General features: G+C 37.6%; 1 protein-coding gene across 14 annotated transcripts in view; it reads left to right on the forward strand.

Annotated features, from left to right (window-relative positions):
* Positions 1–13,626, forward strand: part of MTUS1 (microtubule associated scaffold protein 1) — a 112,045-nt gene that overhangs the window by 58,572 nt on the left and 39,847 nt on the right. Inside the window, exon 1 of one of the 14 annotated variants that reach the window (XM_048943088.1) lies at positions 4,456–4,939. The exons of the other annotated variants lie outside the window; for them this stretch is intronic. Coding sequence (XP_048799045.1) covers positions 4,819–4,939 — 121 coding nt within the window. The 5' untranslated portion in view covers positions 4,456–4,818. Of the gene's footprint in view, positions 1–4,455; positions 4,940–13,626 lie in introns of those variants that run through there. 14 annotated transcript variants of the gene reach the window in all.

The raw sequence follows: 13,626 nt of genomic DNA on the forward strand, positions 1-13,626 counted from the left end.
CCATCCATGTGAACTATGAGGACTATATGAATGACTTGATTAGCCTTAGAATGCTTACAAGCTAATAATGTTATTGCATGTGGACCAACAATAACAACAGGTTCATTTTCTTACCTCTACAGAAGTGCAGAATTAAGTTACGTCTATAAGAATTAGTTTATTAAATTTATTAATTTATTATTTATTGTAGCATAACCCAAATGGTGTCCATGCTATAAGACCTATTTCATCTGGTAGCACTTCTAGGAAGGACCCTTTCTCTTAATTAAAAGTTAGATATTTCAGTTATGTTTATTATTTAATTCTAAAAATTCTGTGAGAAAATTGGTCTCTAGCTTAGGACAGCCATGTTCCAAGCTCCTGATGAAGAAGACATTTTCTTACTTTCTGCTGTGGGAATGATTGTGTCTCTTTCATGAACACAGAGATGCAGGTTTCTCACAGTTGTTGAAATACTTAAAAGGAACAGCCTCAGTATGAGCATAAGTCTCTAGTACTGAAATAGCTGTTTTGTTTTTGGTTTTTTTTCTGATGCATCTGAGTGGATCATTGAAACTTCATATTTTAAGGAATGTTGCTCTAGTAGGAGTGGTATTTTTCACTGTAGCTTAGTTGCAGTTTTGCTTTGAAGTAGTGAAGCGCAGACTTTGAAGAAGTCTAACAGAAATGCCATCTTAGAAGGGACATCTTGTACAAGGGAAACAATGTGCAGATATGTTAAGTTGGAAGCTGAAAATGAAATTATTCTTGTGATGTTTGTTGCCATTGTGTTTTCTGAAAGAAGGCGGATGATGTAAATGTCACCACTGTTGCACGAAAGAGAAGCGAACTAGCCTAATTTCTGTATCTGTTTCCTTGGAAATTCACTGCAGCATCGCCTTCTGTTTGAAAAGCTGCTGAATTTATAATAGTTAAAAGTTTTGTACAAGAAGAAAACTATTAACTATTTCAGTTCCTGTTCTGTGGCAGGAAGAGGTTGGCTTTCTTCTTCAGGTTAGGCTCTGAGCTTAATGTCCTGGAACTACAAGCTGTGGAGCATGGCAGTGTGCATTGTTACCTGCAGGAAGATGAGTTTTTTTTGAGCTGGAGCACTGGCTGGAGCAAAATGGTCAAATGGAACTGGTGAGGGAGTGGTAACTTTCCAGAAAGAAAAATCTAGGTCATGCATTACCCTTTTACACTCTTAGTGGCCTTTTGCATCTTTGATCCCTTTGCATAAGCAGTCAGCTCTCAATTCTTGAATTAAGGCATGCCAGTAATATCCATCTGCTCAGCACTGCCTGTGCTGTCTTGTGACATGGAGCCATTTGTCTTCTGTCTGGGCATCTCAGATGTAAAGGTCTGGCCTCTGATTTAGACTCGTTTGCCATGAGGCGCTCACCCCGTTCAGAGGCTTTCTTAGTGGCGCAGTAAGAAACAGAGGCAAGAGAAATGTGTCCAGATACTGGAGACTTGGACTTGCAAGGTTGAATTTAGAGCCTGCGGATACCAGTGTCCTCTGCTTTTTTTGTCACATTGCTAGCTTTCCCCAGGGAATGGCAGATGCACTAAATCTGCCAGGATTAAAATAGATCTCTCCTCACCATCAATCTGATTGTGTCATTAGGTATTAATGCATTTAGCAACCTAGAGTGAATTATGTGATTGCGATGGTACAGAGTCTTTTGTTTTGCCCAGGAAGGAAAGACATCAGTGAAGTGCTAGTAAATAAAATGACAGTTTTCTGCTCTGTCTGTGCTCTGTATCACTTGCTATTTTATGTAACTATTTTCTGGTGCTATTTTCCATGACCTTTATCTGCTGTAGAAGATCTCTCAGATCCTCATATTATCTATAAATGTAAAGAATGTGTGTTCCTGTTATGCTGTGCTTGGATCCCATGAAGCATGTCTCTGGCTCTGTGCCCTGTTGACACAAGATGGTCGTAGGAGCACAAATACTGATCTGGAGGAGCCATTTTCCTAAGAAAACAACACTGACAGATGTGCAGTCACCACAGTAAAGTTTGCAGTAGAGTAAGACGGGTATGCAAACACTGCATTGGAGGAACCCTTTTGAGTTAAATTTCTAATAGAAGGTATTCAAATAGGGATGGGCAGTCTTCTCACAAGCTGCTTGTCAGAGCTCTCTGCATGTTGCGTGCTAAATGAGTCTGACATCCTTCTAGTGCTTTTTGTTGGTTCTGTCAGGTCATTCAACTGCATAAAGCAGTCTTATTTTAGGTTGTGGGATTTAACAAGATTCCTAGAGCCTAAAAAGGCTTTTTTTTGTTTGTTTATTTTAGTTTTTTTTTTTTTTTTTAAAAAAAAGGGAAAAAACAACACCTATAGTATATCTATTTCTTTATGGCCTAATTCTATCAAGCTAAAGCCAGGAAAGTATTGCTTGTGTGTCTCTGTAAGAGATGCTTTGGTGTCTGGTGCAGGAGCTTTCATGTCTGTATAGAGCTTTTAGTTGCTCATATTTTGCCGTGTGATTCATTCCTTCCTCTGTCTTCAAACTGGTTCATTACATCATGTTTGCCCTCTAGAGATTCTTTGTTTTAGCTCCTATTCCCAGGAAGGAAGTTAAGGTTTTACTGGGGTACTTCTACTAATTTTGTTTTTACAGGCTGATGAGGAGTTCTTGAACATTTTTTCCCAGGCACAGATAGAGAGGGATGGTAATTTAGGTTTTGGGTTTTTTTTTTTAGGTGGATTTTCCTTTTTGAATGTGATTAGACTGTTTCTGTCTTTGCAAAGATAGCATCGAATCCAAATGGATTTGAGAGACATGTTTGCTTCATGGAGCAGTCCTTCCCTTGGGGAGTCATGATAGGTGAGAGGAAGACAGAAGTGCATTCCTGTGGGTGCTCAGAGAGGAGAGGAAAACCAGGTATATTGAGTTTTGAATGGCATTGGAAAGCTGGCTGTCAGCTAAGTCAAAACCTTATGATGTTGTCTTCAAGGGAGGATTTTGCAATAGTGATCTAATATTTGAAGAGGTGGCCTGATGAGCTATGGTGAGTACACAAGGCTACTGTAATGTGTTTATAACAAGCCTTATGGCTTACCACTGTGTGCTATTTCCAAGCATAGGAGCCCATAATCTTTCAGCACAGGAGGGATCATTGCTTCCCTTGGATGGTTATGCTGAATTAAGAAAGGTCTACAATTGCAGGGCATTGCAAAGATGCATGAGCCCGTATTGTTAGTGCCCAAACTTTTCTAACTCAGAGGAATCTGTGAAGGTTTTATTGTGATAAAATCATGCATGCACTGCTGTGTGCAGAGGCTGCCCTGGGAACTGAACAAAAAGGCTACTTTTAAGATTTAATATAATCTTCATTTCTAATGACTTTGTGCAGACTGAAGATGTAGTGTTACAGTATTTCAAAGCCAGTGGTGCATTACCATGCTGGGAACTAGATACTTTGATATACCATACATTGAGCAATGTTCTCACTCTGTGTGCAGTGGAGGTTGGTTTGGCAGATCTGGTATTTGGATGAAGGGCTGCAGTTCTTGGGGTGCTTAGTGAGCTGCTTCACTGTTACTGCCCTGCCTTGCGTGACACTAGAGAGATCTAGAGCTTGAATACAACAGCATAATGCTATTTTTAGTTCTAGCAACACTGGAGGATTTAGAATGTTGTGCATTTTGAGCAAGTAAGACATTGCTACAGACCTATCACATTTTAGTAAGGAGAGGATCTCACCAGTAGGATGAGATTTGTCAGTTTGATTATGTTTGCTTTGGGTGATATGTGCTTCAGAACAAGTTGGCTTAATGGCTTCTGAAACTAGAAGAACTATCTGAGGGCTGGATGCTACAGAGCATTGGCTGTAGCCTGATGAAATGGTAGGAGTGGGGTATCAGTGAGAAAGTATTTTATTTTTTTTGTCTCTTTAAAATAAATAAAAAAGAATTCTCTTCACCAGAACCTGCCTGCCCTGTATTCTGCATTGGCTTCAGTGGTCCCTGCTTCTGTGCCTGCCCAGCAGCATTTAGGTGCATTCAAACTTAGCTGGCTGTGATCTGTTTTGATATGAAATAGATGGCTGTTTCAATGCACCTCTCTGGATAAATGGAAGCATCTGCAGTGCTGAGCTGCCGAGCTGAATAGTGTTTTCTTTAAGCAGATCTCATACAGAACAGTTATGTTTGTGGATTAGTTAAGATGTTAAATGTTGACATATTTAATGCCAGAAGAAAAACTCTGGTAGAAAGCCTTAGCTGATAAGTGTCTTGATACATTCCTGTCAATTGTAACAAACTGGTTGAAAAACGCAGCTTGAAGTGATTCTTGCTAAGGAAAGAGAGCTGCCAAATGTCTCCAGGAATATTCAAGTAGTCTCCCCAATAGTGTCTGAAGAACAATTACACAGTCTGTGGCACTGCTGGATGATACATTCATCTGGGGAGACCACCCACTTCCTCCTCCTCCTCCTCCATCTCCTCCTCCCTTTTCCTCCCGTTGTGGCTCCCGGTCCCACAGAGTCCTGTAGCAGATTAAGCATGAACACTGTGATGTAATTCGGAGGCTGTTTGTTTTCCAAATCACTAAGTCGATTTTATTCTGAGGACAAGCTTTGTTTCTACAACATCTGGTGGGGAGAAGCTGCCAGCAGCATTTATGCTGTGGATGTATGCCTTTTCTGCTTTTGCTTGTCTGTGCATAAGGACTAAGGGCGAAGGAATGGAGATTTGATTATTTCTTCAAGGTTTTTTTCTTTAGCAAGAATTGCTTGACTTCTGCCAGCGGTGATTTAAGAGCATAGTATGTAACACTACATGGAGGCTGTTTCTTGCTTGCTTATCTTCTAATTGCACTGAAGACATGTTATGGTCCCCGAGATTTTCCTTATCCAACATGCGTATACGACTGACAGCGAAGGGATTGCTCCGAAACATTCGTCTCCCTTCTAGCTATAAGAAAAGCACTGTTATATTTCACACAGGTTTGTATTTTTCGTATAACAATTAGAGCATGAATTGGATGTTATCTTGCTTACTTCAGTAGCAGTTTATTTTTAGCAAATAACCATTTGGGGCATAAAAGTTTTCAAATTACGCTTAGAAGTCTGACTTAAGAACATAGTTTCATATTCTGTGTAAGTGGAAAGCATGAGCTCTGTGTGTATTCATGCTGAACTGCTCATTTTTAAGATGAATATTCTGTTTATGGAATGCAAATCAGAATTTGCTCTTTCCTTCTTCAGATCCAAAAATAGAACTAGGAAGTTTTGTAGCATTAAATATTTATTTAATCATTCTGATGGTTATCTGCTGGGAGTTCTGTCTTTTCTGTACCATGAGTGGGAGGTGGGATAGGAGTGGGAAACAAGACAGGCTTTCTCAATGTGGCTTTGTCTGTTTGTGAGAAATATTTGAATACTTGTAAGTACATATCTGTTGTCAGACTTGTCATGCTGAATGTCTTATCTGCAAATACGATGAGAACTTTGTTTGTCTTGATATAAGCATAACAAGTCTGAAGTTTTCTTGCTTTAAAGATGCTTTAAAGACATTTAAGACAAGTGTTTGTGTTTTCAGAAATGAACATTTAAAAAATTCTCAGCTGCGTATGACCTGATTTTTCATTTAAATTGTTAGGTAAAGCAAAGAAGTGGAATGGGAACATAATTGTGGATGCTGAGGTTTATTCCAGGGAATACATGTGTTGTTTTGGTGGAGAGTGGTGATTGTTTCTTAGCCAAGATAAATGACATTAAAGAAAATGATAGCAGTCTTTGTATTATGTAAGTCTTCTCTCTATTGCATAGTTTGTGATTTTTTTTTTTTTCCTTGCATTTTACTTAGAGAGGAGCAAGCAGCTGCATAGACTAGGTTTGCACAAACTCTTCCTGTGAGGGATTTCCTTTCTTTCTTGAACATCACTGTTTTTGGCTAGTCCTTTTTGGAGTTTAATTTCTGCCAGCCACCTTTCCTAGCTATACCAGCATTTTACATAGCAACCTAAAAAATTTGCCCCATTGTTACTTATTCCTGATGAAATAAATTCAATTTTGGAGTTTGTCCTGGGTGATGAGCTTAATTATGGTCATAATCTATGCTGATCATCCAAACTTAATGTAGGCTTGTGTTCGCAGCTTGGGTTTTATCCCTGATTAAAATATGCTAATGATAAAAATCCTTATATCAGTGATGTAGGTATATTCACAAAGACTCCCTCATCTTGCTAACAATATGAAATTTTCACATAGCACATACTGCAGGAATAGAAACACTAAAGGAGAAATGGGCAAGTGATGTTCAGTCTTCCCTCCATGTGTTCATTAGCTGCTACTGAAATTTGGTATCATTCTAAAAAATAAAAATATGTCAAGCCCTGTTTCAGGGTAATTTTATAGTGGTAACAGCCCACTTATTTTTCATTTGATTGCATATGGCATTAAAAGCTGCCTGCAGAATGTCTCTGTTAAATACAGCATGTAAAAACTACATTGATAGACCTGTGTTCCAGTTAAGAAGCACTTTCTTAATTAGGAAGTGCTGAATAGACCTTCTGTATATTTTCTCTAGCTTGGGTATAATGCACTTTAAAGTTACAGAACTAAATGTTCAGGTAAATGTTTTCCTCGTGTCCCCTTCTGCTTTACTATATCTGCATCTTGCAGGTATTCAGCATGCCAGCAGAAAGCTGACCAATGATTAGCTAGTGCTGAATGTACCAAAGTAGGGCATCTGAAAACCAGGTCATAGTCTGTAGTGGAGAGTCCAAGTATGCATGCATACTGTATTTTAAAAACAGTGGAATGTGTTGGGAGCTAGATTGTGATTATTTCAGGTTCATAAAATTCAGCGACAGTACATCAGACAGTGACAGTTTCAATGATGACAGTCTGAAAGGTTCTTTTCTTTTTTCTTTTTTTAAATACCAGGAGGAGCCTGGTATTTTAAAAAAAAAAAAAAAAAAAAAAAAGCTTACAGCATAAGTCTGAGTATCTCTTGTAGTGGTTTAATTGGATTTAAAAGATGCGGCTTTTTTCTCAGATCACATTAGTGGTGAGAAATAGAATACAGAGGGACTGTGTCAACAAATAAGGCAGAGTAATTGGAAAAACAGAACTTCAGGGTTCATGCAGGAATGTGAATATGTATAGGAAAGAGGGCATTGCATAAGTGTCTTTCATTCCGAGTTTTGCTGTAGATTGTACTAAGCATTATCACGGATTTCACTCGTTGTTCCCTTTCATGTTAATGTAAACTGCCTTGTATGACTGTACTGAGAATTTTTTTGGCAATTGCAGCGATTGGATTCATCTGTTACATTCTGTCTGATAGTTTGAGGTACAGTGAGTAACTTTGAACTTGAATGTAAGCACTATTGAGATGAAATGGGTGGAACTCTTGAATTTCTGTTTTGATTTGACAATATGCTGCAACAGTTTGCTAGTTTCTTCTCTGGTTGTAGCTGCAAGTACAGTTTACACTGGTGTTTGGTTAGTCTAGATTAATCATCCTGTCCGTAGTGAATCATACTTGTGATTAAGTGCATTTACATTACATTACATTTTGTTCATCTGGAGATGTTACAGTAACTGCAGTAGTTCAAATATTTAAGAAAGTTACAAACAAAAATAGGCTTATTTCTCTAGGAATAGAATAAATCTAGAGGAAATTTACTGTGAGGTGTACTGTACATTGACTTCATCCAGCTTGGTGCCTTGTATCTGATCTCCATTTTTGTATGCTCTATGTTGCTTTGGATTCTTTGTACACAGAGGTCTCTTCCTCCTTAAATGCAGGCAAATATCACAAAGCGATATTTCTGCAGCTACTCGAAGTCCAGTGTAGCTGCATTGTAAGCTATGTGTAATGAGCCTCCTCTTTAGGAAAACAAAAGCATTGAAGCTCTTCAGGAAACATTTAATTTACCTATCCTGTGACTTTCTACAAATAAGCTTTACAAGCAACTGTAACAAAAACCTCAACACTTCATAATTGGATAAACATAGGTTAAATATGAACCAAACTTCCAGTGGTAAAATGTAAATTCTGCTTTAAAAAAATCTGTAGTGGTTTGGTACATATTTTACCAAAGAGTGACTAAAATCTTTCTGTGCTTTTCATGCGTCAGTGATGTGACAGATGAAATCATCATCTGTGCATGATTCTGTAAAAACTGCCAGAGAAAGACTTTTCTCTACAAATGATTCAAAATTTTTAATTTTGGGTTATTTGCATTTCCTTTTGCATAAGGATAAAACTCTACACAAGGAACCAGTTTTGCAAATGGAGATCAAAGTTCCTATGCCTTTTGTTCACAGAGTTTTTCCATTGTATAATAAGCTATACTGTTGCTTATATGGTAAATTTTTGTCTCTGTGTTTTTTGTAAGCCTTTCGTGGTGCCATTTTTCTTTTTCCCTTAAGCAAACTGTACTTAGCATTCTTATCCCTCTGGTGGCTTTCATTGCTTAGTAAACCTTGTTACACTTGATACTTTGGGAATTAGAAGTGTCTCTAAAGACATCTGATGTAATTACAACAAACCCAGCTTAGAAAAATTTTGTTTCCCCCTTGCTAGCAACAGGCAGACATTGCAGACCTGTTTATTGAGCAACTAACAACCATTTCTGATAAAGTATCTTCCCTAAATCTTGGTTCAGATGATAGTGCCTGTAGCAGGTAATGATTTCAGGTCTGGATTTTGGTCCTCATTAAAACACATGTGAAATTACGTCTGTGCTTAGCAAAGCAGTGCTTTATAGCACGTGAACAGAATGTTGAAGATTCTGAAAGCCCTCAGGTATCGTGACTTGCTTAACTTTTCATTTTTCCAAAGAATCACTGAAGTACTGATTATTGGTCGGTATTGCAGATTCCTACAGAATCACAGAAAGGCACCCAATGTACCCAACTCCACTAAGTGTTTAAATCTGAAAGTCTGCAAGAGATACTTGATACAGGGTGAAGATGCTAAATATTTGTGTCACCTAACAAGGAAATAGTTCAGGAACGAGAACAGTTTGTCTATTCTGAGCAAAAGTCTTGAAGTCTGAGACTCTTAGCTCCTGAGTTCATCTATTCAGAACTGTGTATTAATTGAGCTGCCTGGTGTGCTTGATTTAATTATAGTATATCATAGCTTCAGTAGGCATGTAAATGATAGCTAAATGGAGGATCGTTTCCAGTGGTGAAACTGTTGCATTTTTGGCATTGGCAACATTTTAGTCTTTACAAATTTTGTCCAAGCCAGGTATAAAACAAAGCTAACTCTAGTTCTTCTCTAACAAACTGGACTGCAAAAAATAGTAGCTTTTTTTTTTTTTTTTTTTTTTTTAATTAATAAGAAAAAAGAAAAAATGAGAACAAAACAGCAGAGTTAAAGCAGTCATTTGAATGGGTTGCCAACACTTACACTGTGTATGTATTTTAATAAAGCATGAAAGTGAATGTAAGCAAGGAGCTTTGCTCAGAAAAGCTTAGGAAGAAGCAGAGTACTGTGGATAGCAGCCTCTGCTTTCTGGCTCTCAGCTATAGTGGGTGTTACTGGATTTTGTTACTCCTTCATTTACACAGATTAATTATCTTTGAAGAATGCCTCAGTTGTTTGTCAACATGAAATGACTGGAATTAATGCTGCAAAAGACAGTTAATTGAAGAGTAAATACAAAAGGCCTAGCAAGATATCTCTGCTAGTATCATTGCATATGCTAAATTTGTTCCCACTTGATATGCCTCACAGGTAAAATAAATAAAGATCTGGCTGTAACTTCTATTGCTGCAAAATGGGTTTGGTTTTGGAAGTGACAGGCAGCTACAATTACATTAAAAACAAAACCTAAATAGACTTCCTTAAAATTACTTTCAAAATTATTCTCTTTGCTCTCCTCTTGGCATTTCTTCAGTCTGTAGTTCACTGGAGTCATGTTGGTGTCAGAAAGATTTGATTGAATTAGGTCTTATTTTTGAGAGGAGGTTTGTTAAATAATTTATTTATGTCACAGTAATGCAGTAAACCAGTGCTTCGAGATTCTTACTTAGTGATTTGGATTAGATCTAGTGAGGTCACCAGCACCTTTCTAATGGCCTGCACAAATTGCTTTTTTCCCCATTAACTTTTCCCTGGCATGGAATTTCTCTATTTTAAAAAGAGAAGAAAGTAGCACATGATCTTCTGAAAAACAAATTAGTCAAAAATATTATGTACAGCTTTACATCTTTTTTTTTTTTTTTTATACAACAACTAAATCACCAAACTGTTAAGTTTAACTGTCCACATACTCGAACACAAAAATAGCCCACCTTAAATTACCTAGCTTGTGACTGGCTGAGATGGTTCTCCACAGTTGCTGTTTATGAACTTTCCATTGGAATCATCTAAACTGATGTCTAGTACTTGAAACAAGGAAGTAATAAACCTGTGTTTATTTCCCATTTAAATTTGTTTTTGCTTCTTTTTGTCATGGTACTGTGCTACTAATGCATTTATGACCAGTATGGGTTCCCCTTCAAGATACTTGGATAAACATTTTGTTTGTGATGTTATAGATAGTTCTAGTTAGGCAAGAAACAGGACAGCTGGGAACATCTGTGGGAAAATTCTTCATTTGAATGCTCATCCTTGTCTTAAAGAGAACTTGAATTCCTTGTGTAGAAGAGTCTGAGAAGTATTACAAATAATATTTATTAATGAGTTAAATTCAGCTTTTCTTCTTCAGTACAGCTTTTAGACTCTCAGATATCTCAATGGCCTTAATTTTTTTTCTGCTTGTGATGCCAACATCAGAAACACATTATTAAACATGAAATATTTATTTTGTGCTAAATCTTTTCAAATATTATATAGTAAAACAGCAATATTGGAAATGCTTCCAGCAGAAGAATAAATCAACTGAGTGTATAATACCTGTTTCAAATTACTCTGCTCCAAATAAAACAGCAAGCTAGAAGACTTTGTTTTTCTTAGCTGTATACGTGTGTACATGCTACTTGTGTATCCAGTCTAAAATCAATACTGTGATCTTTGTTCAAGTATTAATGAGCACCACCTACTCAACCAACTTTTGAAACATAGCTTTGTTGCTTTCAGAGAGGGGAAAAAACCCACAAGGTTGCAGTAATGATTGAATAGTCTAAGCCTGTTAAATGTGTAATCCTGTGTTTTGGGAGGAATGTCTGGGCTAAAAGGTATGCTAAGGAAGAGCATATATGAAAAGTGAGTATTTTTCTTGCTGCCTTTGTTAGTGGGGTAGGCAGAGGTTTTTGTAGTCTGAGGTCTTGCGCAGGAGTTAATATTACATGGGAGTTCTAGTCTTTGCAGTGTGTTGCAGATATATCCCCTGGAGACACCACTGTTATCTGCAGTATCAGCTGCTCACAAAACTTTAGCTTTTCTTGCCCTCACTCAATTAAGCAGAAATGGAAGTCTGCCTCCTTCGTAGTTATTTGTTGTCTTAAAGAGGCTTAGGGGAACATTAAGCACAGCGAGTAGTGTGGTGAATATTTGCAAGTGGATAGGAATGGAATGAGCCTATGACAGGCATGGCAAGCATTCCCTTCTTGATGGGAGCACTGGTGCCTGCTGGGCAACCTTTGCCAAAGCAGCCTTCAATTGCATGTTTTGGTTAAGAGTCATTAGAATGAAAAGTCCCTTGGTTCCAGGTCTGTGCAGCCAACAGTGGAGGGGCTGCTGCACACCCCTTGAAGGGTGGGGATTTGCATCCTGTGGCTAACAAAAGCTCTGGGAACTGCCCTGTTCTTTTCTTTGTTTTGAGCTTGGCAAGGTATCTCTCCATGGACTCCACTGGGTTGCTGCCAGGCACAGTTCCTGAGACAGTGGTGTGCAGTGTTTTAGGCATGTCCCTGGGGGCAATGTTTGCTGCTTAGTAACTGGAAAACTATTTGTCATAACAGGAAATACACAAATAGTTCCTTAACTATTAACATGATGACTGCTAATGATTATGTAAGTACATTTTTTTGTAACTTTGGGGAAGGGTACTTTCCAGCAGCACATGAGAGCTAGAGTTTGGCACTTCAAATGTCATGCTTTCTGTCTCATAATTTCACTGCAGCATGAGTGAACATTGAGTTTGCGTGGATGATTTTGTTTGAAGTGATTCTCTTACAATGCTTTTTTATTCTGTTGAACAGCAAATTGCGTTTCATCAGTTGGGTAGCATTGAAGTACTTCTCTGAGGTTAATTTTAGATGTGTTTAACCCACGCTGTTGTTCTTTAGAACATGCTATACTGCTGCCACCTCCTGCCACCTCCTGAGATTCTCCTGAAGCTGTGAGCTTATGTCCAATTATAATGGCTATTTATGTTTTTCTTTCTTCAGAGACTTCACTTCATGTTAACTGTGCTGATCTGTGTAATCAAAAGGAGGAATAGCACATGTGCTTATGCTATAAAGTAGAACAATAATAAATATGAAAGTGAAAATTACTTTCTACTTTTATTATGTAAATATTTTCTTAAAGTATAAGCAGCCTTGGAGTTCTGGATACCTGTGGATGCCATTTATAGTGCCTTAAAAAGACATTTCTGATCTACATTACCTGAGATTCTTACCTGAGCTATGAAACAGATATAGGAATAAATAATCCAGTAATTTAATACAAATATAACAGACCTTTCCTTGCATGATCTTTTACACATACTAGGGCAGTCCTCTACAAATAATCTGTATTAGTGTTTCCATCCACTCTTTGTCCAGTAACTGCTTCTATGTATTTATTTATTTATTTATTTAGTTATAGGAAAACACCTAATTGGGAGCTGAACTTGAAATTTTCATCAAATTAAATCAGCATGGCTGGGGAAGAGCAGTGTGCTGGGCTGCCAGTTTTGGGCTGTGGTTAAATACAACTCAGCTATGGCTTGAAACAGGATCATTGAGTGATGCCACAGTGACCAATGTTGAAAATGCTACGTTAGCATTTTTTAATCAGTTCCTAAGAGCTAGGATTGAGTCTCAAAGGGGTTTTGTAAGTCAAACAACTACTGTAAGGTTAACTTCTATTCAGTTCATTGCAAGCCATTAAGCTGTGATGATTATCACTGAATTATTTTTTTTTTAATCTGTTGGCAGGACTCCTACTTTGACCTCTGAGTTCTTTTATGCTCTGTTTTTATACTCAAACACTTATCTAAAAGATGAATCTGTATATTCCAAAAGGAGAATTTAAATGTTAGCTGTTTATGTTGTAACTTGGAACTGTGACCTATTGTCTAGGTGTTCCTGCTCTGGCAGGGGGGTTGGACTAGATGATTTTTAGAGGTTCCTTCCAGTCCTTGAAATTCTGTGATGTTGTGAGAAAAATATTAGAATTGAACTGTTTGGTCATTTTTTGACAGATAAAATATCATTATGGATACTTTAGCACTCATTGTAGTGCTTTCTAAAGAACATCAGTGAATTTGTGTGTAATTTTGGATGTATTTATCTTTAAATGGATGTAGAGATTCACAAACAAAGGAAGCTATTGTTGGATACATTCAGATGCAATCTTGGCACAAAGACAATAACACGAAATATAGCCAGTGCTCTGGAGGTTCTTTAAATTCCCATTGCCTGTCCTACTTTTTCATCCATAATATCCTTTAGGCAGCATTTCAGTCTCGTGCTCAAATCCACTAGTATTTGTTACGGTCATATAACATCAGCTCACA

This window comes from Lagopus muta, chromosome 4, assembly GCF_023343835.1.
Source record: "Lagopus muta isolate bLagMut1 chromosome 4, bLagMut1 primary, whole genome shotgun sequence".
NCBI lineage: Eukaryota > Metazoa > Chordata > Aves > Galliformes > Phasianidae > Lagopus > Lagopus muta.